At 44.3% G+C, this 22311-nt stretch overlaps 1 protein-coding gene across 1 annotated transcript in view; it reads left to right on the top strand.

Moving 5' to 3' along the window:
• The window catches only part of xpo6 (exportin 6), a 160590-nt gene that overhangs the window by 126449 nt on the left and 11830 nt on the right, over positions 1-22311 (top strand). Inside the window, exons 15-22 of the mRNA XM_063059477.1 lie at positions 4045-4189; positions 6942-7088; positions 8709-8898; positions 10294-10449; positions 12284-12398; positions 16148-16319; positions 18723-18884; positions 20237-20335. Coding sequence (XP_062915547.1) covers positions 4045-4189; positions 6942-7088; positions 8709-8898; positions 10294-10449; positions 12284-12398; positions 16148-16319; positions 18723-18884; positions 20237-20335 — 1186 coding nt within the window. The remainder of the gene's footprint in view (positions 1-4044; positions 4190-6941; positions 7089-8708; positions 8899-10293; positions 10450-12283; positions 12399-16147; positions 16320-18722; positions 18885-20236; positions 20336-22311) is intronic.

Genomic DNA, 22311 nt, shown 5'->3' with positions numbered 1-22311 from the left:
AAAGGAGCCTTACGTATGCGTCTTTATTCTCCAGGTGTTCTAAGGAGGAATGTAGGGCCAGAGAGATGGCATCTGCCATTGACCTGTTGGTCCGGTAGGCGAATTGCAAAGCATCGAGGTTGACTGGTAGGCTGTGGTCGATGTGTGACATAACCAATCTCTCGAAGCACTTACATGGCAATTGATGTCAGAACCACAGGTCAATAGTCATTCAGGCATGCCATCTTGCTCTTCTTCGGCACTGGGATTATCGTTGCCTTCTTAAAACATGAGGGGATCTTAGAAGGAAGCAAGGAGCAGTTGAAGATGTCAGCAAACACTCCAGCTAGCTCGCTTGCACAGGCCCAGAGAACCCGTCCTGGGACGCCATCTGGGCCCGTCGCCTTCCTTGGATTTATCTTCAGGAAGGCCCTTCTAACGTCCTCCTCGGTGACAATGAATCTCGATGCCACCAGGTCCGGTTCATCCGGAGGAAGCGGGACGCTCCTCTTCTGTTCAAATCTCGCGTAGAATACGTTAAGTTCGTCAGGAAGAGAAGCGCCACAGTTATTGATATTCCCAGCCTTTTCCTTGCACCCAGTGGTCTCACTTAGACCCTGCCATAGTCTACTGGCATCCCTCTGGTTAGCCTGTGCTTCCAACTTGGCTCGATATTGCCTCTTGGGGCCCTTAATGGCTTTCTGGAGTTCACACCTGGTAAAGGAAAATCCTAAGGAATTCTGCAGGTATGTTCAGAACAAAAGAATTGCAAGGGAAAAAATTGGTCCTCTGGGAGGTCAGAATGGTAATCCAAGTGTGGAGCCAAAACAGACAGGAGAGATTTTTGCAATCTTTGCATCTGTATTTACTTGGGAGGTAGGTGCAGAGTCTATGGAAATGAGAGGCAAAGTGGCATCAACTTCATGGATGCTGTACAGATTACAGAGGAGAATAAATCCCCAGGGCCTGACAAGATGTTCCTTTGGACCCTATGGGAGGCAAATGCAGAAATTGCTGGGAGCCTAGCAGAGATATTTAAAACGTCCTTGGTAACAGGAGAAGAAGTACCAGAGGATTGGAGGATAGCCAGTGTTGTTTTGCTGCTTAAAAAAGGCTTAAGCAGAAACCAGGAAAATATAGGCCGGTTAGTCTGACATCAGTTGTGGGAAAGTTATTGGAAGGTATTCTAAGGGACTGGATATATAAGTATTTGGATAGACGTGGACTGATTAAGGATAGTTAGCATGGCTTTGTGCATGGTAGATTATGTCTAACCAATCCTAAAGAGTTTTTCAAGGAAGTTCAGGAAAGTGGATGAAGGCAAGGCAGTGGATGTTGTCTACATGAACTTTAGTAAGGCATCTGACAAGGTCCCAGGTGGGAGGTTGTCAAGAAGGTTCCGTCACTTGGCATTCGGGATGAGGAGTAAATTGGATTAGACATCGGCTTTGTGGGAGAAGCCAGAGAGTGGCAGTAGATTGTCGTCATGCTGACTGGAGGCCTGTGACTAGTCGTGTGTTGCAGGGGTCATTGCTGGGTCCTTTGTTGTTTGTCATCTGTATCAGTGGTCTGGATGATAATGTGATTAACTGGATCGACAAATCTGCAGTTGACACCAAGATTAGGGGGTGTAGTGGACAGTGAGGAAGGCTATCATGGCCTGCAGAGGGATCTGCATCAGCTGAAAAAATGGGTTGAAAATGGCAGATGAAATTTAATGCAGACAAGTGTGAGGTTTTACACTTTGCTAGGACCAACCAGGGTAGGTCTTACACAGTGAACGGTAGGGCACTGAGGAGTGTGGTAGAACAGAGAGATCTGGGAATACATGTATTGAGTACTGAAGGTGAGATGTTATGCTGAACTTGTGTAAGATGTTAGTGAGGCCTGATCTGGAGAATTGTGTGGAGTTTTGGTCACCTGCCTACAGGAAAGATGTAAACAAGGTTGAAAGAGTATAGAGAAAATAGAAAGATGTTGCCAGGTCTAGAGGACCTGAGTTATAATGCCTATAAAAAACAATTCACCCCCCCCCCACTGAAGTTTCATGTTTTATTGTTTCACAACATTTAATTTGTCTTTTTTGACACTGGTCAACAGAGAAAGACCCTTTCAAAGTGATCTAAATTAATTACAACTGTAAAACACAAAATAATTTCATAAATATTCACCCCTTTCAAGTCAGTATTTAGTAGTTTGCACCTTTGGCAGCAATTACAGCCTTGAGTCTGTGTGGATACATCTCTATCAGCTTTGCACATCTGGACACTGCAATTTTTCCCCATTCTTCTTTACAAGCTCTGTCAGATTGCATGGAGATTGTGAATGAATAGCCTTTTCAAATACAGCCACAAATTCTCAATTGGATTGAGGTCTGGACTCTGACTTGCCCACTCCAGGACATTAACTTTTTTGTTTTTAAACCATTCCTTGGCTTTGGCTTTATGCTTGGGGTCATTGTGTTGCTGGAAAACAAATCTTCTCCCAAGTTGCAGTTCTCTTTCAGACCGCATCAGGTTTTCCTCTAGAATTTTGCTGCATTCATTTTACCCTCTACCTTCACAAGCCTTCCAAGGCCTGATGCATTGAAGCATCCCCACAGCATGATGCAGCCATTACCATGCTTCACGCCAAACATAGCATTTAATCTGATGGCTAAAAATCTCAATTTTGGTTTCACCAGACCATTGAACTCAGCTGGAAAAAGGTTCTGAGTCCCCCACATGCCTTCTGGCAAACTCTAGCCAAGATTTCATGTGAGTTTTTTTCAACAGTGGCTTTCTCTTTGCCACTGTCCCATAAAGTTGCAACTGGTGAAGCTCCCGAGCAACAGTTGTTGTATGCACAGTCTCTCCCATCTCAGCCACTGAAGCTTGTTACTCATCCAGAGTTGCCTAAGGTCTCTTGGTGGCCTCCCTGACCCTTCTTGTATGACCTGCTCTAGGCAGATTTACAGCTGTGCCCATATTATTTCCATTTCTTGATGATTGACTTAACTGTACTCCAAGGGATATTCAGTGACTTGGGAATTTTCTTATATCCATTTCCTGACTTGTGCTTTTAATAACCGTTTTGCGGAGTTGCTTGGTGTGTTCATTTGTCTTCATGGTGTAGTTTTTGCTGGGATACTGACTCACCAGCAGATGGACTTTCCAGATACAGGTGTATTTTTACTACAATCAGTTGAAACACCTTGACTGCACACAGGTCGCCAAAAAGTGATCTCCATTTATCTATTTTTGTGGCTTCTAAAACCAATTGGCTGCACCAGTGATCATTTGGTGTGTCTTATTAAAGAGGGTAAATATTTATGCAATCAATTATTTTGTTTTTTATATTTGTAATTAATTTAAATCACTTTGTTAGAGATCTTTTCACTTTGACACAAAAGAGTCTTTTTCTATTGATCAGTGTCAAAAAAGCAAAATTAAATCCACGGTGATTCAATGTTGTAAAACAAAGAAACATGAAAACTTCCAAGAGAGCACTGTAGAAAGAAAGGTTGGATAGGTTAGGACTGTATCTTTAGAACGTAGAAGATTGAGAGATTTGGCAGAGCTATACTGAATATTTAGAGTAAGTGCAAGCAGGCTTTTTCCACTGAGGTTGGTTGGGACTACAACCAGGGATCATGGGTTAAGGGTGAAAGATGAGACATTTAAGGGGAATGTGAGGGCAAGCTTCTTAACTCAGAGGATTGTGAGAGTGTGGAATGAACTGCCAACACAAGTGGTCCATGCAAGCTCGATTTCAACGTTTAACAAGTTTGTATAGGTACAGGATAGTAGAGATATGGAGGGCTACAGTCCCGATGCAGATCAATGGGAGTAGGCAATTTAAATGATTTTGGCGTGGACTAGATATGCCAAAGGGCCTGTTTCAGTGATGTACTTCTCTGTGACATACCACATATAATTAGATGGTAGTTCAGGGTGGAAGTAAGGAGTGGTTCACTTCTAAGCTGTCTTCACCTTGGGGTCTACATTGATTCTGAATAAAGTAGGAAACAAGTTGCAGTCTAACCCCGATTTGCCTTACAATTTGTTTTCTAATCTTGTCTTCCAGCCATGCTCAGTCACTGGCTGCATTACAGGCATACTCCCACTGGCTGGCACAGTTTTATAGTGAGGTGCAGCGGCAAAATCCTGAGCAATTCGTCTCTCTCATTTCCACTGCGATGGAGGCCACTGCTCCCCTCATCAGCTTGAAGGTATGTCGGGAACTTCTTGGAGAAGCTAACTGATGTTTTTGGCACAAGTGTTGGCTGTGTTCAGCTATAAGCAAGGTAATGTCGGCTCTCCTAGTTTGCAAAGGGAGTATTGCTGGGCTCTGTACACTCCTGTGTGTTATGAGAGGCACTGGGGCGATGAAAGACCCTACCTTTCTGACCTGATAGTGGCATTGCAGGTAGATAGAGTCGTAAAGAGAACTTCTAGCGCATTGGCTCTCGTAAATTAAAGTAACATATACAAGAGTTGGGATGTTGTTTTGAAATTGTACAAGACATTAATGAGTCTAAATTTGGAGAATTGTGTGCAGTTTTGCTTACCTACCTACAGGAAAGATACAATAAGATTGAAAGAGTGCAGAGAAAATTTACAAGGATGTTGCTGGGTCTTGAGGATCTGACTTATAGGGAAAGGCTGAATAGGTGAGGATTTTGTTTTCCCCTGGAGCATAGGAGAATGAGAGGAGATTTGACAGAGATATACAAAGTTATGAGGGGTAAGTGCAAGCAGTTTTTCTCTACTGAGGTTGGTTGAGATTAGAACTCGAGGTTGTGGGTGAAAGGTGAAATGTTGAAGGGGAACATGAGGGGAACTTCTTCACTCCAGAGGGTGGTGAGAGTATGGAACGAGCTGTCATTGCAAGTGGTGGATGTAGGTTTGGTTTCAACATTCAAATGAAGTTTGGATAAGTACATGGATGGGAGATTTTTGGAGAGCGCTGGTCCAGGTGCAGGTTAATGGGGATGTGCAGAATAACAGTTTGGCACAGACTACATGGGCCGAAAGGCATGTTTCTGTGCTCTTGTGGTCTATGACTAAGACTCAATAACATTAGTTCTCCTCCTAGTTTGCAGAGGATGTATCACCTACCTTTTTTAGGGTTAATTTCTTCCTGTAGATATGGCTGAAGCTAGTTACCAGCTCACTGATTCAGATTCAGGATGATTTATTTATGTATCATATGTATATTGGAACCTACAGTGAATTACGTCATTTGAATCAACAACCAACACGACGGAAGGATGAGCTGGGGGCAGCCTGCAAGTGTCGCTTCACATTCCAGCGCCAACAGAACATTTTACAATGCCCTGTAAAAGTATTCAGCCCCCAACCCTTTGCTCAAATAATGAATATTACAACCCGGGATTTTGATCAATTTAACAAAGAATTTGTATTTGTGAACCAAATGCTCTTTCTCCCCCACAGTAAAGCCCAAAAGACAGGGGAAATTGTAAAGCATGTAAAACTAAAAATTCAGAAACTGTAAGTTGAAAGGTATTCATCCTCTTTGCTCAGTACTTAGTTGAACTACCTCTTGCAGCTATTAAAACCAGTAGTCTTTTAGATAAGTCTCCATTAGCTTTGCACAACGTGATGGAGCAAAATTTGCCCATTCCTCCTTCTGAAATTGCTCAAGCTGCTCCGTGTGAGTTGGGGGAGCAGCGGTGGACAGCAATCTTGAGGGCTTGTTCAGTCGGGTTAAGATCAGGACTCTGACTGGGCCACTCAAGGACATCATTTATTTTCATTTGAAGTCACCGTGGTTACTCTGGCAGTGTGCTTTGGGTTGTTGTCCTGCTGAAAGATTAACTTCCTCTGCAGTTTAAGCTTTCTGACAGAGACTAGCAGGTTTTTAATCCAGGATCTCTCTGTAGTTAGTAGCATTCATCTTCCCATCAATCCTGACCAGATTTCCAGTCCCTGCTGCTGAAAAGCATCCCTAAAGCATGATGCTACCTCCACCATACTTTACAATAGGGACGGTGTTACCTGGCTGATGTACAATATTAGATTTATGCCTCTTGTCCCTCTGAACACAGGACAGCACCAGGACTTTCAGTGTCTGTCTGTCTCTGAACAGAGGAGGTGTTAAGTATGGTCTACATTAGAGGTCTGAAACCATGTGAGGACAGCCTTGGTAAGGACAACACACACAAAGTGCTGGAGGAACTTGGCAGGTCAGGCAGCGTCTATGGAGAGGAATAAACAGTCCACTTTTTGGGCTGAGACCGTTCATCATGACTAGAAAGGAAGGGGGAAGAAGGTCAGGGGAGGAGTAGGAGATAGGTGAAGGTGATGGCTGAATCCAGGTGGGTGAGGGAGGGGAGGGGGGGTGAAGTAAAAAGCTGGGAGGTGATGAGTGGAAGAGGAATCTGATAGGAGAGGAGAGTAGACCATGGGAGAGAGGGAAGGAGGAGGGCCAACAGGGGGAGGTTGATAGGCAGCTGAGGAGATTAGGTAAGAGGCCAGAGTGGGGAGTAGAAGAGAGGAGGGGGAGGGAAAAAAGATTCCCAGCAAGAGAAATCGGCATTCATGCCATCAGTTTGGAGGATACCTAATGAGGTGTGCTCCTCCATCCTGAGGGTGGCCTCATCATGGCAGAAGAGGAGGCTGTGGACCTGTAGGTAAGGGTGCTTCCCTGGGTTTCCTTCCCTGAAGCACTTTAATATTCCTCCAGCAGTTTCATGGCCATCTTAATAAAATTAGATTTACTTTTAAATTGCAGTTTAGTTAAATTTAATTACTTGAAGTTAAATTTCCCCTGCTGCCTCTATGGAAGTTGAATTCACATCTCTGGAGTCAGTATTCAAACACTGGCTGCCAGCGCAGTAATTTACGTTACTTACAACATCTTACTCCAATGTAACATTGGCTGAGGTTGCCTTGTTGAAGTGAGTAGTTGAGGGTGAAGATCGAGAAAGCTTCATGCTCCAGATTGAATTGTCTCTGCAGGTGCCAGAAAAGCTGCTGCTCTCAGCGTGCCATTTGTTGCTGTCATTGGCCACCACTGTACGGCCAGTGTTCCTGGTCAGGATCCGAGCCGTACAGAAAATCTTCGACAGGATCACCGACGGCTCTGCTCGCCAGCTCCCCCAAGAGGTACGTTAGAGAACTTCAGCAAGCTGGGCAAAATAAATTTGTGCAACACACACGAACTCAGCAGGCCAGGCAGCATCTCTGGAAAAGAGTACAGTCAATGTTTCAGGCTGCCTAGCCTGCTGAGTTCCTCCAGCATTTTGTGTGTGTTGCTTGGCTTTCCAGCAACTGCAGATTTTCTCGTTTGTGAAAATGAATTGGTGGATAGTAATTGAGACAGCTGGCCAAGGCTAATTGATTAAAAACTGCTGGCTGTCTGAGAAATATTCCTAATTGCATCATTGTCTAAAACCTTAAGGATAACTTTAACAATCAGAATGTAATGTTTATTCATGCACAAGTGTTGTTGCTTTATATCTGCAGAATAGGAGCAGAACTGGGCAATTTGTCCCATTGAGTTTACTCATTCCATTATGGTTAACTTGTTTTTATTTATGGCTGAATCCAATTTATCAGTTCATTCTGACAGCATTGATGAACTATAAAATAAATAAAAGGCATCCATTAGTCTTGCAAGACCATGGATCTGCGCCTGGAAAGTCTTCACTCTCCAGGGTGCAGGCCTGGGCAAGGTTGTATGGAAGACCAGCAGTTGCCCATGCTGCAAGTCTCCCCTCTCCACGACACCAATGTTGTCCAAGGGAAGGGCATTAAGACCCTTACAGCTTGGCACCAGTGTCGTTGCAGAGCAATGTGTGATTAAGTGCCTCGCTCAAGGACACAACACGTTCCCTCGGCTGCGGCTCGAACTCACGACCTTCAGTTAGCTAGTCCAATACCTTAACCACTTGGCCACGTGCCCACATGATGAACTAGAGAATTGCCCCAGTTTGAGCTGTCCACTTCAACTCCCATTGGCAGTACTCCAGACATTAAGCCCAAGCTTACTATGTGAGGCAGACAGAGTCTTCTGCTTGATTGTGTTTTTGGGCTCAGACCCAGCAGTAGCTGTAGCAGATGAATGGTGAGCAGTTTTGAACCAGCTCTTGCTCCTAGTTGAGCTGGAGTTCTTTTTAAATTTAACCTGGTAACCACATAATTATAATACATTAAATAAAACAGTTAACGATCCAGTCATGTAACTCAAGTAGAGAGGGTGAAAAGCATGGGATATGCAGAAAGAGTATTTCATCAAAATTGGTCAGTACTGGATCCTTATCCAAACTCCAGGAGACTTAACAGCATCTGAATCAAAGCTTCCTTCGCCATCTCTCACAACAATCTCTAATTTCTTCAACCAAAGCCCTCCGCCCTAGAGTAATGCTCTTTTAAGACCTTGCATACCTTCCTAAAGTGTAGTGATCTAATCCTTCACACCACATTAACCAATGCTTTTATTTTCACTTGCCTCGGCAAACTTAGTTATACTGCCATAAATTTAAAATCGAGGACACCATTTGCCTTTTTAACAGCCTTTTCAACCTGTTCCATCGCCCGTATGAGTGGGGACAGAGCCCAGGGCTACTGCTGAACCCTCTTCGGAAGAAGATTGTGCACTATGTACCTGTGTATTGATGAGAACTATGGGGAGATGAGAGAACAGCAGAGATGATAGCTGATAGTTGCCTCCATCGTTTGTGTTTCAATACATTGATACGGGTGCTGTGCCTGTGCTCCCACCAGGGTAAGGTGCTGGTGTGTCGGGCCTTGTCCAACATGTTGCTGTTACCGTGGTCAAACCTTCCCGAGAGTGAGCAGCAGTGGGCTGTCCGTTCAACCAATCATGCCAACCTTATTTCAACCCTCACCCGAGAATATCGCCAGCTCAAGCACAATGCCGGACTGTCGCAAAGCAAAGTGGGTCTGGGAGACAGTGAGTATCTTCCTGCAACCATCCTGTGTGTGAGATTTAATTCCCTAAGTATAATTGCTCTTCTGCTGCCCGAACCAAGGCAGATTCTGCCCAAGCCCACTGGAGGACTGTGTGTGTGCAAGGGAGGGATTTGTTATTGTTGTGTTCTGTGTTGTTCTGCCAAGCATTGTGGGAATGTTACATTGGCGCCATAATGTGTGGCCACACTTGCAGGCTGCCCCCAGCACACCCTCAGCTGTGTTGGTAGCTAACACAAATGAAGCATTTCACTGTATGTTTCAATGTATACATGATAAATTAGCTTCAATCTTGAATCTTGTGCTTTGTCCTGTAAACTCTAAACCTGGCATGAGGGGGATAAGGGGTATTTAAATCGGATACTTTAGGGAAATGCATTTAAACCTTTTGTAGTTGTCTTGTACCGACAAGGTTAGTCAGAAGCCAGGAGTAGTAGTAACAATAATTGCTATTTATTTAAAGACCATGTAATTCAAAGTGCTTTGCAATGGGGTAAATGTACAAACATGAAAATAAAAGACAAAGATGTCAGTTAAAAACAAGGTTAAATAAACAGGTTTTGAGATGATGTTTAGAAGTGCCAACTGAGTCTGCATCCCTTATAGTTTTAGGTATTGAGCTCCGCAGTTTAGTTCAATGTAGTTCAAAAAAGCTGTCCTGCTGATTCTCTTTTGAGGGAAGATTGTTTAACTTTAAGAGATGTCGGAAGAAGACCTGAGAGCTCGGACAGGATGATAAAACCAAAAAGAAACTGATATGCTCTGGTCCCAGACCATTGAGAACTTTAAAATCAATTCTAAAAGATACGGGAAGCCAATGTGCAGAGTAGCTTGAATGGGAATGATATGCTCCCTCATCCCTTATCATCTTGTTAATCCTACTAGGGCATAGGCCACCGACAGCAGCTTGCCAGCGTCCTGTATCCTGGGCCAGTCTTTCAAGATATCCCCAGGTGTAGTCCATCTCCAGAAATCCTTCCTCTCTCAGGGATGAGGTCCCCAGGGCTCCTTTGGCATTTCTGTAGCACTGGGCTTTTACTGGATGGGGTTGGTAGCCCCAAGCCCAAACAACCTCCTCTTGCAGCCGGGTTTGGGACATCCATATTATTATAAGATGCATCCTGATGAAGGGTCTCAGCTGGAAATGTCAACTTTTTACTCCCCTCCGTAGATGCTGTCTGACCCTGCTGAGTTCCTCCAGTACTTTGTGTGTGTGTTACTCTGGATTTCCTGCATCTGCAGAACCTCTTGTGCTTAAAATAAATAAGATGCCCTACTTTCCTTTTGAACATTGGGGGCTTTTAGTAGTATTTCTAGAACGTAACTGTTCTGTATTAAATTGATATGCTTTATTAAGTTGCTCATCTGTTTGTTTCAGCAAAAGTGATTGTACAGGATACCCTGAGTATCCTGAGGTACATCGTGGAGAACATCTCTGGGGAGGTGACCAAATCCCGGCAGATCTGTTACCAGTCCCTTCAAGAGTCGGTGCAGGTCTCCTTGGCCCTCTTCCCAGTCTTCATTCACCAGCCTGGTAAGGCTGTCTTCTGTTTATAGTGATAAACACAGAAATTGCTCAAAATACTCAGGCATTCTCTGTGAAGAGAGAAGGGGTTAAGTCTTCAGTCTGGTAAATTTTCATCAGAAACTGAGAAAACTCAGCAACTTTTCAGTTGCAGGGAAGGGGTGGGAGTGGAAGGAACAAAGGGAATGTCTGTGATAGGATGTGACTGCTGGTGACACCCAAGGGTGGTGGTCGGGCTGTTAATTGCAGTGGAGGGGGTAGAGTTACAAGTATTGTAATTTTTATTGTAAGTTTATTGCAATTTATAGAATTTTGATGTATTGCACTATACTGTTGGTTGAAACAAGAAATTTTACAACATATTTCAGTGATACTAGTTCTGTTTCTGAAATAGGAGATGGTTGCTGCCTGATCTGTGTTTCAAACACTTTTGCTTGCAACACCTGTAGATCTTTGCCTTTTACCTGGGACCTTACACCTGGGGGGCAACACACCATCCTGGCATCCCTTTGGCGGCCACAGAATCTGTCCGTCCCCCTAACTATTGAGTCTTCTATCACAACCACTCTACGTGACTTTACGCTTCCCACTGAGCCTCAGAGGTGGCCACAGTGCCGTTGGCCTGGCTGCTACTCCTGTACCCTGATAGGTCGTCCCCCAGCAGTATCGAAAAGGTTATACTTGTTTCTGAGGGGTATGGTCACAGGGGAACCTGCACTTACTGCCTACTCCCCTTCTTCTGGTCATCAGCTGTCTACTTTCTGAAGCCTGTACTCTGGGTGGGGTGTGACCACCTCAGTAAAAGTCTCGTGTGTGAGGATTTTAGCCTCCTGCGTGCATCCAGTTCCAACTACAGCTTCTTGGTTTTGTCTGTCAGAAGCTGCAGCTGGGTGCACTTCCGCTAGATGTAGTCATTAGGAAGACTGTTTGGTACCCTGAGATCCCACGTCTCACGGGAGGGGCCTTCCACTGCCTGAAGTACCAGAGTCAGATGGGTTTGTGTCCATCTGCACAGGGGCAATGAAAAGCTTTCTTGCAGCAGCCTTCACAAGAAAAACATAAATTATACAAAATATTTAGATGAAAGAAAACAATTAGAACAGGAAGTCCATTATAGTGCAAAGTGGCTATAGTGTTGCTGAACTGCACTGATTTGGATTTTGCAGGTTTAAGAATCAAATGGTTGCAGGGAAATATCTGTTTGTGAACCGGGGGGGGACGTCAGACTCTTGAACCTCCTGCTGCTTGGCCTTTGTCAGGGTTGTTGTCTTGAGGCAGTGCCTCTTGTAGATACTACCAGTGATGGCGAATAATCTACCCATGATATAACGGACAGAGTCTGTGACCCTCTACAGCTTCTTGCGTTCTTGCACATTTGAAATGCCATACCAAGCCACTCAGGGTCTTTTACTTTCAACAGTACGTCGTTTTGCTGGTGTTTGGTGTCAAGCCAAACCTCTGAACTGAAGAAAGGAAAGGCACTGGAACACTTTCCTTGTGATTACATCTGTGTGCTGGGCCTAGTGCAGGTCATCTGATATGTCACACACCCAGGAATTGAAAGCTGCTGACTGTCCCTACCAGTTTGACCCTCCCTGTCAGTGTTGTGTGTAATTGGCCCCCAATTAGAAATATCTCAGAGGCAAGAAAGGACTTTGGCATTAAACAGTAGTTGCAGTTGTAAATCCAGTTTCCGGTTTCAAGGCCATGAAGTGAAAGTGGTTGTGTAGCTGTTCCCGTCGTATTGGCTCCATACGCCATCCTGCAATGCTAGACCACCGACCAACGTGTTAATGAAAGAGGGTTCTTGGAGCCTAACCCCGGCATCCCCTGTCTCTTTCAGGTATCACTGATGAGATGCTCAGCTTCTTCCTCACTCTGTTCCAAGGCCTCAGGGTGCAGATGGGAGTTCCCTTTACAGAACAGATCATCCAGACCTTCCTCAACATGTTCACCAGGTAAATGAACCTGTCAAAGTAAGTGCAAAGGGCCGGAGGTTTCAAGCACGGGTTATGGAGTAAGAAGACTCTTATGGGTAGATAGGTCAATAACATCCCCAATGAACAAACCAAAAGAAATGAAACGCCATGAGTAACAGGAACAGAATTGGGCCATTCGGCCCATCGGGTGTCTACCATTCCATCATGGCTGATTTATTAACCCTCTCAACTCCATTCTTCAGCTTTCTCCCCATAACCTTTGACACTCTGACTGATCAGGAATCAGAATCAGGTTTATTATGTGACGTGAAATTTGTATCAGCCTGCACTTTAAATATACCCAGTGACTTGGCCTGGACAAGCATCTGTGGCAATGAATTCCACAGATTCACCACCCTCTGTCTTAAAGAAGACTTTGTCATCTCTGTTCTAAAAGGATGTCACTCTATTCTGAGCCATAGACTCACCTACAGTAGGATACATCCTCTCCACATCCACTCTTATCTAGGCCTTTCAATATTCGACGGGTTTCATTCTCCTAAACTGAACAGGTACAAGCCCAGAGCCATCAAATGCCTGTCATATATTAACCCATTCACTCACAGAATCATTCTTGAGTGCACTTCTGGATCCTCTCCAAATCCAGCACATCCAGATACGGGGCTCAAAACTGCTCTCAGTACTCCAAGTGTGGTCTGACCAATACCTTATAAAGCCTCAAAAAGATGAAAAAGGATCTCGTGCTTTCCTGACATATATGGCAAATAAACTCTTCTCGGGCTTCCACTCAGGTACAGGTATTGATTTCAAATGACATTTCAATGACAGATTCTGCCGTCTTCATCAGGGATGATGCCTGGGCATCTCTAGTCCATTGGTATTTATACCCCCGTCGTCTGTCCCTCCTGGTTGATTAGTCCTCATCCAGTCAGTTTTCTGCTGTCCCACCTTGTTTACAATCAAATTCCAGTTCTTTCTTAAATAAAATCACAGCTTATGCAGGACTCAGGACAAGCTCCCTGTGAATGTGGAGCAGTGTATATCAGCGAGATGGGACGCACGGTGGAAACCTGCATCAAGGAGCACAGGAGCTGTATCCATTTGGATGCCCAGAGAAATCGGCAGTGGCAGAACACTGTTTTCGCGGTGGCCTTAGGAATGACTTCAGCACAAAACTGCTTTAACACCCCAGTGGCTTTTGGGAGCTCCTGGTGAAGGAAGCCGTTGAAATAAAACTAGAGGAAAAGAATTTTAACAAAGACAAAGGTTTTGCTCTAAGTAAGAAGTGAAATTCAGTTGTAAACAAGGTGGGAGAGTGGAAAACTGATTGGATGAGGATTAGCCAGTCAGGAGGGACAGACGACAGGGGTATAAATAACACCAGACTAGACATGCCCAGGCATCATCCCTGATGAAGAAGGCAGAGTTTGTCATGGAAACATCAGTTATAATCGATACCTATGCCCAGCTGTTCCTCAAAAAGATCTTTGGATCTGACACCTTTTGCCGAAAAGGTTTATGAAACTAGTTAATTAATGGATGATTTTAAATAGGAAGTTTGGTTGGTTTTGAAATCGAGGTCCTTGTGGAATTGTGACCAACACCAAGAGTGTGGGGCTGAGTAAAAGTGTTCTGAACCTCAGTGCAAACTGTCTTGTAAAGTGTTGTGATTCTAATTACTGAGGGTTGGCAGTGCCTCTTATGCCTACAATCTCTACCACCTGGCTGGAGATACCATCAGCAGCAGGTTGCCTGAACAGACCCAAATATCAGCTGTTCGTACTCGTGCTGCCTTGCCTCTATTTTTCATCATTTTCTGTAGGGAGACAGAGGAGACAGGCCTCTCATCAGGCTGATCCTATGCAATAAATTCTAAGTAACTTGTTCCAGCTCCCATTTTATTTCAGTTCAGATAGAGTCACTCCAAGGTCAGCCCCAGTCCATTCTATTAGATAAAATATAGGAGCAGAAGTAGGCCATTCAGCCCATCGAGTCCACTCCACCATTCAATCAGGGGCTGATCCAATTCTTCCAGTCATCCCCACTCCTCTCCCTTCTCCCCACACCCTTTGATGCCGTGGCTAATCAAGAACCTATCTATCTTTGCCTTAAATGCACCCAATGACTTGGCCCCCACAGCCGCTTGTGGCAACAAATTCCACAGATTTACCACCCTCTGTCTAAAGTAATTTCTCCGCATCTCTGTTCTAACTTGGCTTCCTTCAATCTTGAAGTCGTGCCCTGTTGTCCTAGCATCCCCTACCATGGGAAATAACTTTGCCACATCTGATCTGTTCAGGCCTTTTAACATTCGGAATGTTTCTGAGATCCCCCCTCATTCTCCTGAACTCCAGGGAATATAGTCAAAGAGCTGCCAGGCATTCCTCATATGGTAACCCTTTCATTCTAGTGTTACATTTGTTGGAGGTTGCTTGTGTTTCAGATTAATGGCATTTTCATTTCTAAAACACAAATAACAGGTTGTCGATGCATATTGAGCAATAGATGGAAACAAAAAAGAATAGAAGATAGGTGCGAGGTGGCGACTCATGGCAAGCTTCTCCCTGCAGGTCCACTCACTACTTCAATATATTCATTTTACAAGCTTCTCACTGTATCTCAGTACATGTGACAATAATAACCAATTCCAGTTTTTATTTCAAGCTCCCCTCCCATGTGTTCATGTTACTGATGTGGAAATGTTGCTGTCCCACTGTCATCGTTGGTTAAAGCCCTGTAACAGCTCTATGAACGCTTTCACTACAAGGACTAGTGCTTCAAGAAGGCAATTCACAACCCCTGTCTCAACGACACTTAAACCTGGACAATGACTACTAAGTCTGCCAGTGATGCTTAAATCTGACGGCTGATATTTTTAACTTAAATGACCTACAAAGAAGAGGAGCAAGGATAGCTAGTCAGCCCCTTGGCTGATCCATTCCTGGCCTCACATCACTTCCTGATTTCTCCCCATTCCCCCTAATGTGGTAAAACTGTCATTGGGTATAATCAGTAAGTCCTCTGCTGCCTTGCGGCTGTACCTACTCATGAGGAAGGCTTTGGGAATAAACTGGAGCTGCAGTCTCTAGGGCAGTCCTTCATTGAGTTCAACGCCGACTGGCAACTTCGGCAATGCCACTGGTGCCAAGCTGCATCGGTGTCTGCCTTTCCTTTGGATTCATCAGCTGTGTGGAGAGGGGTAGCCCTCTACATGAGCAGCAGCTTGCTCTCCATATCATCCTGCCCTGGCTTACATATACAGGTAAGATACAACGTCTGTAGTTGACCCCAGCCAGCTGGGTCTTCACTCCCACAGCTCTTTCGAGGTAGAGAATTCAAACATTCACAATGCTCAGAGTGATTATAAACTCACATTAGAACCTCCCTATTTGTTGCAAGCCCTTGTGGTTAGGTTTGTCATTCCATTAGCGTTTCTAATTGCCTGCTGGATCGATAAGTCAATCCTTTATTTTTCATCTACAAGGACACTCAGACCTTCCTGCACCACACCATTTTGTAGACACAAGAAACTAACATAATAACCTATCTGTTGGAGCAACTGAGTGGATTAAGCAGCGTTTGTAGTGGAAAATGGGGACTTTCTGAAATGTCGTTACCTGGAATATTCGGTTCTTTGCCTTGTTACCTGATAATACTGCTCTGCAGGGTCTGTTAGATCACAGTACTTAGTCCAATTTGTGGAGTCAATTCATCCATGTTGTTACCAGTCCTGTATGCAATCTAGGTTTTCACCTTCTGTTTCACAGGGAGCAACTAGCAGAAAGTATTCTGGAAGAGGGCAGCGGCGGGTGCCGTGTGGTGGAGAAGTTTCTAAAGATTCTTCAGGTGGTGGTCCAGGAGCCCGGGCAAGCTTTCAAGCCATTCCTACCCAGCATCATCTCCCTCTGCATGGAGCAGGTCTACCCCATTGTAGCTGAGGTAGGCTGCCACACTCCAGCACTTTCCAACCCAGCCCTCGTGATTCCTTCACTGCAGCTGCATCAGAACGTCTCTGCGATTCTATGCCAAGCAGGCACCTGTACTCAGTGGCCATTGAGTGTGTGTTCATGGTCTTCTGCTGCTGTAGCCCATCTACTTCACGGTCGATGTGTTGTACATTCAGAGATACTCTTCTGCACACCACTGTTGTAAAGCGCAGTTACTTGAGTTACTGTCACTTTCCTCTCAGCTTGAACCCGTCTGCCAATTCCCCTCTGATTTCTCTCATTAACGAGGTATTTTTACCTACAGAGCCGCTGCTTACTGGGTGCTTTTTGTTTTTTACACCATTCTCTATAAGGTCTAGAGACAGTTCTGCGTGAAAATCTCAGGAGGTCAACAGTTTCTGCGATACTCAAACAACTTCAGCTGGCACCAACAATCATTCCGCAGTCAAAGTCATTTAGATCACCCTTCTACCTCATTCTGGTGTTTGGTCTGAACAACAGCTGAACTTCTTGACCATGTCTGCATGCTTTTATGCATTTGAGTTGCTGCCAGATGACTGGCTGCTTAGGTATTTGCATTAACGAGCCCCGTACGGGCATATCTAAGTCGCCACTGAGTGTAGATGTTCAATTGTTAGATACTTCCAGAATCATTTTTTGGATATGGAAATGGATCAGTAAAGCAGAGTTAAAGTTCACGAGTGGACAATTCAATAAGATCGAAAGAGTACAGAAAAAGTTTATACAGATGTTTCCAGAACTTGAGGACCTGAGTTATAGGGAAAGGTTGAATAGGTTAGGGCTCTATCCTCTGGGACATAGACAAATGAGGGAGATTTGGTAGAGTATACAAAACTCTGAGGGATATAGATAGGGTAAATGCAAGCAAGCTTTTTCCACTGAATTGAATTGAATTGACTTACTTACTTACATCCTTCATATACATCATGAGTAAAAATCTTTACGTCTCCGTCTAAATGTGCAATTTATAATAAATATTATGTACAACAGGATAGTCAATGTAACTTAGAAATACAGTTGTATCAGCATGAATTAATCAGTCTGATGGCCTGGTGGAAGAAGCTGTCCCGGAGCCTGTTGGTCCTGGCTTTTATGCTGCAGTACTGTTTCCCAGATGTTAGCAGCTGAAACAGTTTGGGGTGACTTGGGTCCCCAGTGATCCTATGGGCCCTTTTTACACACCTGTCTTTGTAAATGTCCTGAATAGTGGGAAGTTCACATCTACAGATGCGCTGGGCTGTCCGCACCACTCTCTGCAGAGTCCTGCGACTGAGGGAGGTACAGTTCCCATACCAGGCAGTGATGCAGCCAGTCAGGATGCTCTCAGTTGTGCCCCTATAGAAAGTTCTTAGGATTTGGGGGCCCATACCAAACTTCTTCAACAGTCTGAGGTGAAGGAGGCACTGTTGTGCCTTTTTCACCACACAGCTGGTATGTACAGACCACGTGAGATCCTCGGTGATGTTTATGCTGAGGAATTTAAAGCTGTTCACCCTCTTAACCCCAGATCTATTGATGTCAATAGGGGTTAGCCTGTCTCCATTCCTCCTGTAGTCCACAACCAGCTCCTTTGTTTTTGCGACATTGAGGAAGTGGTTGTTTTCTTGACACCACTGTCTCAGGGTTATGACTTCTCTGTAGACTGCCTCATTATTATTATTTGAGATTAGGACAATCAGTGTAGTGTCATGAATGTTCAGAGAGTAAAGGACGTGGTAAGTATATATTTAAAAAAATTAAATTAAATAAGTGCAAAAAGAGAGGAGAAAATAGTGAGGTAGTGTTCATGGGTTCATTGTCCATTCAGAAATCTGATGATGGAGGGGAAGAAGCTGTTTCTGAAACATTGTGTGTGTCTCTTCTGGCTCCTGTCCCACCTCTTTGATGAGAAGAGTTCATAGGTTAAGCGTGAAAGGTGAAATATTTAAGGGGAACACCAGGGGTCAGTGGAGAAGCTGCTTCACTCAGAGGATGGTGAAAGCGTGCCAGCAAAGGTGGTGGATATGGGTACAATAAGAGAATTTTGGATAGGTGCATGGATGGGAGGGGTATGAAGTGATGTGGTCCAGGTGTAGGCCGATGGGACTAGGCAGAGTAATAGTTCAGCATGGACTAGGTGGGCCAGATAGCCTGTTTCAGTGCTGCAGTGCTCTGTGAAGAAGAGGGTTTAAAGGACCATACAGCTTTATTCCTGTGTCCCTCCCAGCTCTTTTGTTTAAGTTCCACATTGGAACCACTGAAAGGATTGTCAATGTTGTGTCAAATCCTGGAGAAGTTATTTTGGATTGTTTTGGTTCCTACTCCAGTCAGGTTTCTGGACGTGTCGTGTTTTTTTCCTGACTTCTTTACTCTTAATCTCTGTTTTGCTATCTAGCGGTCCTCGCCAGATGTGAAGTTGGAGTTGTTTGAGCTGCTTTACCAGATACTGCACAACAACTGGCGATTTTTCTTCAAATCCTCTGTCCTGGCGAGTGTCCAGCGTGGAACAGCTGAGGAGCCGATGGAGAACGAGGCCCAGTTTGTTTCTGCCATGCAGGTACTGCGGGTCACTGGGTGTGCTTGTTGTTAGTGTCCCTGTTCCCTCCAGATTGCTTTCCTTCAACTGGGTACATCCGTACCGGATTGAGGAAGGTCATAAAGCTCCTGGTCCTCCTGTCCAAGAGAAACTATTTCTTAATTAGCAAGCCAGACTGTTCGAAAAGCAAAGAACAAACTGCAGATGTTGGAAATTTAAATTAACAATGAAGTGTTGGAAATACTGATCAGCTCACCCGGATCTCTATATGTTGTACTGGCCAGAATCCACTACTGTCTGCAGCTTCTTGTGGTCCTGTGTATTCATATTGCCCTACCATACTGTCATCAGTATCTGTTCATACAGAGGTGATGGTGCCTTCACCTGCCCAGCAGTTCAGCTACTTTCTACTTTCAAATCACGATCTGTTTGGTTGTTGTCATCTGTAGTCATCATGTGAACATTGGCTCCTGTGTTGCCTATACTGCAACTGTGTCTGCATTTCAGAACTTCCTGCACAATTCTTTTTTTTTTAAATTTATAGAAATTTTGTCTTTGCACTGTACTACTGCTGCAAACAATAAATTTTATGTCATCAGCTGATGTTTTGGACTGAAATGTTGTCTTGGCCCAAAGTGTCGACTGTTTATTCCCCTCCCTGACCTGAGCTCCCCCAGCATTTTTTGTGTTGTTCTGGATTTGCAGCATCTGCAGAATCTCTTGTGTTTAAAGTTTTATGTCACATAAGATGGTGATAATAAACCTGATGCAGATTCTGAAAAGTACAAGAGTGTCATGGTAACATATGGATTAGTGTAACGCTATTACAGTGCCAACAATCCAGGTTCAATTCTGTTGCTGTTTGTCCCTGTGACCATGTGGGTTTTCTCTGAGTGCTCTGGTTTCCTTCCATATTCCAAAGATGTAGGGGTTAGTAGGTTAGTTGGTCACACTGGGCGGTGTAGACTTGCTGGGCCAGAAAGGGTTGTTACAGTACCGTAGGGAATGTCGACTCAGACCATGAGAGGCCTGCGTCGGCCATTTTCATGCATAAGGTACAATACTAACTCTCAGTAAAATAAAAAGAAAATGCTTTAGCAAGTGTCAAAATGAGGGAGGTGTGATGTGTGAATATTCATTCTTTCCACAGTACTGCTTCCTGTTATCTGTGCATCCATAACTCGATTTGCCAATAGTGCTCTTAGCTCTGATTTTGGATGTAATTGCAGTGAAAATTACATTGCCCCAGTAAATTCATTGCTGTCCTCTGCTGCTCGGTGGTCTTGAGTGAATTAGCTAAAAATAACTGGGGGGGGCACTGATTGTATGGTGCTCTGCTGTTAAATCCTGTGCACTACTGCTTCTTTCACCAGGCGTTTGGACAGTCCTTTTTGCAACCAGACATCCAGATCTTTAAACAGAACCTGTTTTACCTGGAGACACTCAACACCAAGCACAAGTTATACCACAAGGTACGTGCTGCTTGGGGAGACTATTTGAGGCAGGTTTACAATTGCTTTCGTCACTTTGGCATTTCGAAGTTCAAATACAATTATTATCGAAGTATGTATACTATATACAATGTATATTTGTCTCCTTACGCACCTCTAACTTCCCGGAGTAGCTGTTTTAGGGAAGTGTTTGAACCGTTAAAATGCTGAAAGTCTGTTATTAGAAGTGAGAACAAATCCACACTGAGGGCTGTGCACAAATGCACACTTCCCTCCTCAGTGATACACCTTCTGACGGGAGGGCGGCCAAAACTGGGTATTCAAAACATAGAACATAGAACAGTATAGCTCAGGAACAGGCACTTGTGCTAAACCAATTAAATTAGTCATCAGATGGCCAACTACACTAATCCCTCTGCCAACACAATGTCCATAGCCTTCCATTTCCCTTACTTTCATAGGTCTGTCTAAATATCTCTTAAGAGACTTGAATGTTTCTGCCTCCCTCTACCACCACGAGAGGCAGCACTTTCCAGTGTGGAAAAACTTACCCCTCACATCTCTGAAGTAACCCCCTCTCATCTCTGGGATTCGTCATTTCACTACTGAGTTATGGAGAAAGAGGGAGCAGGAGGCAGATAGCACTTACTGAACCTTCAGACAAAGATTGACAGTAAGGGAATATCTCTCACTGTGTTTTAGGGAATATCTCACACGGTGTTTTCGGTATTGGTGCAGTTTTCTGAGGAAATGACAAATCGCTTTGTAAATATATCAGTTTCAAGGAAAGTGTTGTGTGTAGGCAGAGCAGGAACAACAACTGATCAGTAGGATTAAAGATTGCTACTGAATCATGTGTGTCATGGTACACACTGGGAGTGACAATCTGGGCCTGGCAAGGCAAAAGCGTATGCTTGATAACCCATGCAAAAAGATAGCGGGGCCTTCTGCGCATGGGGGCGCAATGGCTTCACTGCGTAATCAGTTGGTTACATGGAGCTTGCCACGTTCTCGCGATCAGGCCAGTACAATTCAGAAAGGATTCTCTCCTAAATACCATCAAGGTTCCAGGTTAGCGCTTGTTCCAATTTCAGTTAATAACTAGGTGAAAACTGCTTTAGTCACAGTTCTTCTAGTGCAATTTGCTACTATTAGGAGTCGCCTGTTTTTGTCATTTCCTCATGATTTGGATGAGAATGTATTAGTAAGTTTGCAGATGATACCACTGTTGCTGCTGTGGCAGACAGAGAAGCAGATTTTCCAAGGATACAACAAGGTACTAGGATGCTGCCTGGATTAGAGGGCTTCTGCTAGAACAAGAGGTTGGACAAACTTGTTCTGTTTTCTCTGGAGTGGCACAGACTGCGGGGAGATCTGATAGAGGTTTGATCTGATATGATTAAGAGAGGTACAGACAGGGTTGAAATGTCTAAAACCAGAGGCTGTGCATTTAGGGTGAGAAAGAGTAATTTCAAAGTAGGTATGAAAAGCAAGATTTTTTTTTACACAGGCAATAGACAGTAGGTGCAGGAGTAGGTCATTCAGCCCTTCGAGCCAGCACCACCATTCACTGTGATCATGGCTGATCATCCACAATCAGTACCCCATTCCTGCCTCATCCCCATATCCCTTCACTCTGCTATCTTTAAGAGCTCTATCTAACTCTTTCTTGAAAGAATCCAGAGAATTGGTCTCCACTGCCTTCTGAGGCAGAGCATTCCATAGATCCACAACTCTCTGGGTGAAAAAGTTTTTCCTCAACTCCGTTCTAAATGGTCTACCCCTTATTCTTAAACTGTGGCCTCTGGTTCTGGACTCCCCCAACATCGGGAACATGTTTCCTGCCTCTAGCGTGTCCAATCCCTTAATAATCTTATATGTTTCAATCAGATCCCCTCTCATCCTTCTAAATTCCAGTGTATACAAGCCCAGTCACTTCAATCTTTCAACATATGACATTCCCGCCTTCCCGGGAATTAACCTTGTGAACCTACGCT

The sequence above is a fragment of the Mobula hypostoma genome, chromosome 9 (assembly GCF_963921235.1).
Source record: "Mobula hypostoma chromosome 9, sMobHyp1.1, whole genome shotgun sequence".
Lineage (NCBI taxonomy): Eukaryota > Metazoa > Chordata > Chondrichthyes > Myliobatiformes > Myliobatidae > Mobula > Mobula hypostoma.
The sequence above is the reverse complement of the archived record's forward strand: the minus strand, read 5'-3'. Positions and strand labels throughout refer to the sequence as shown.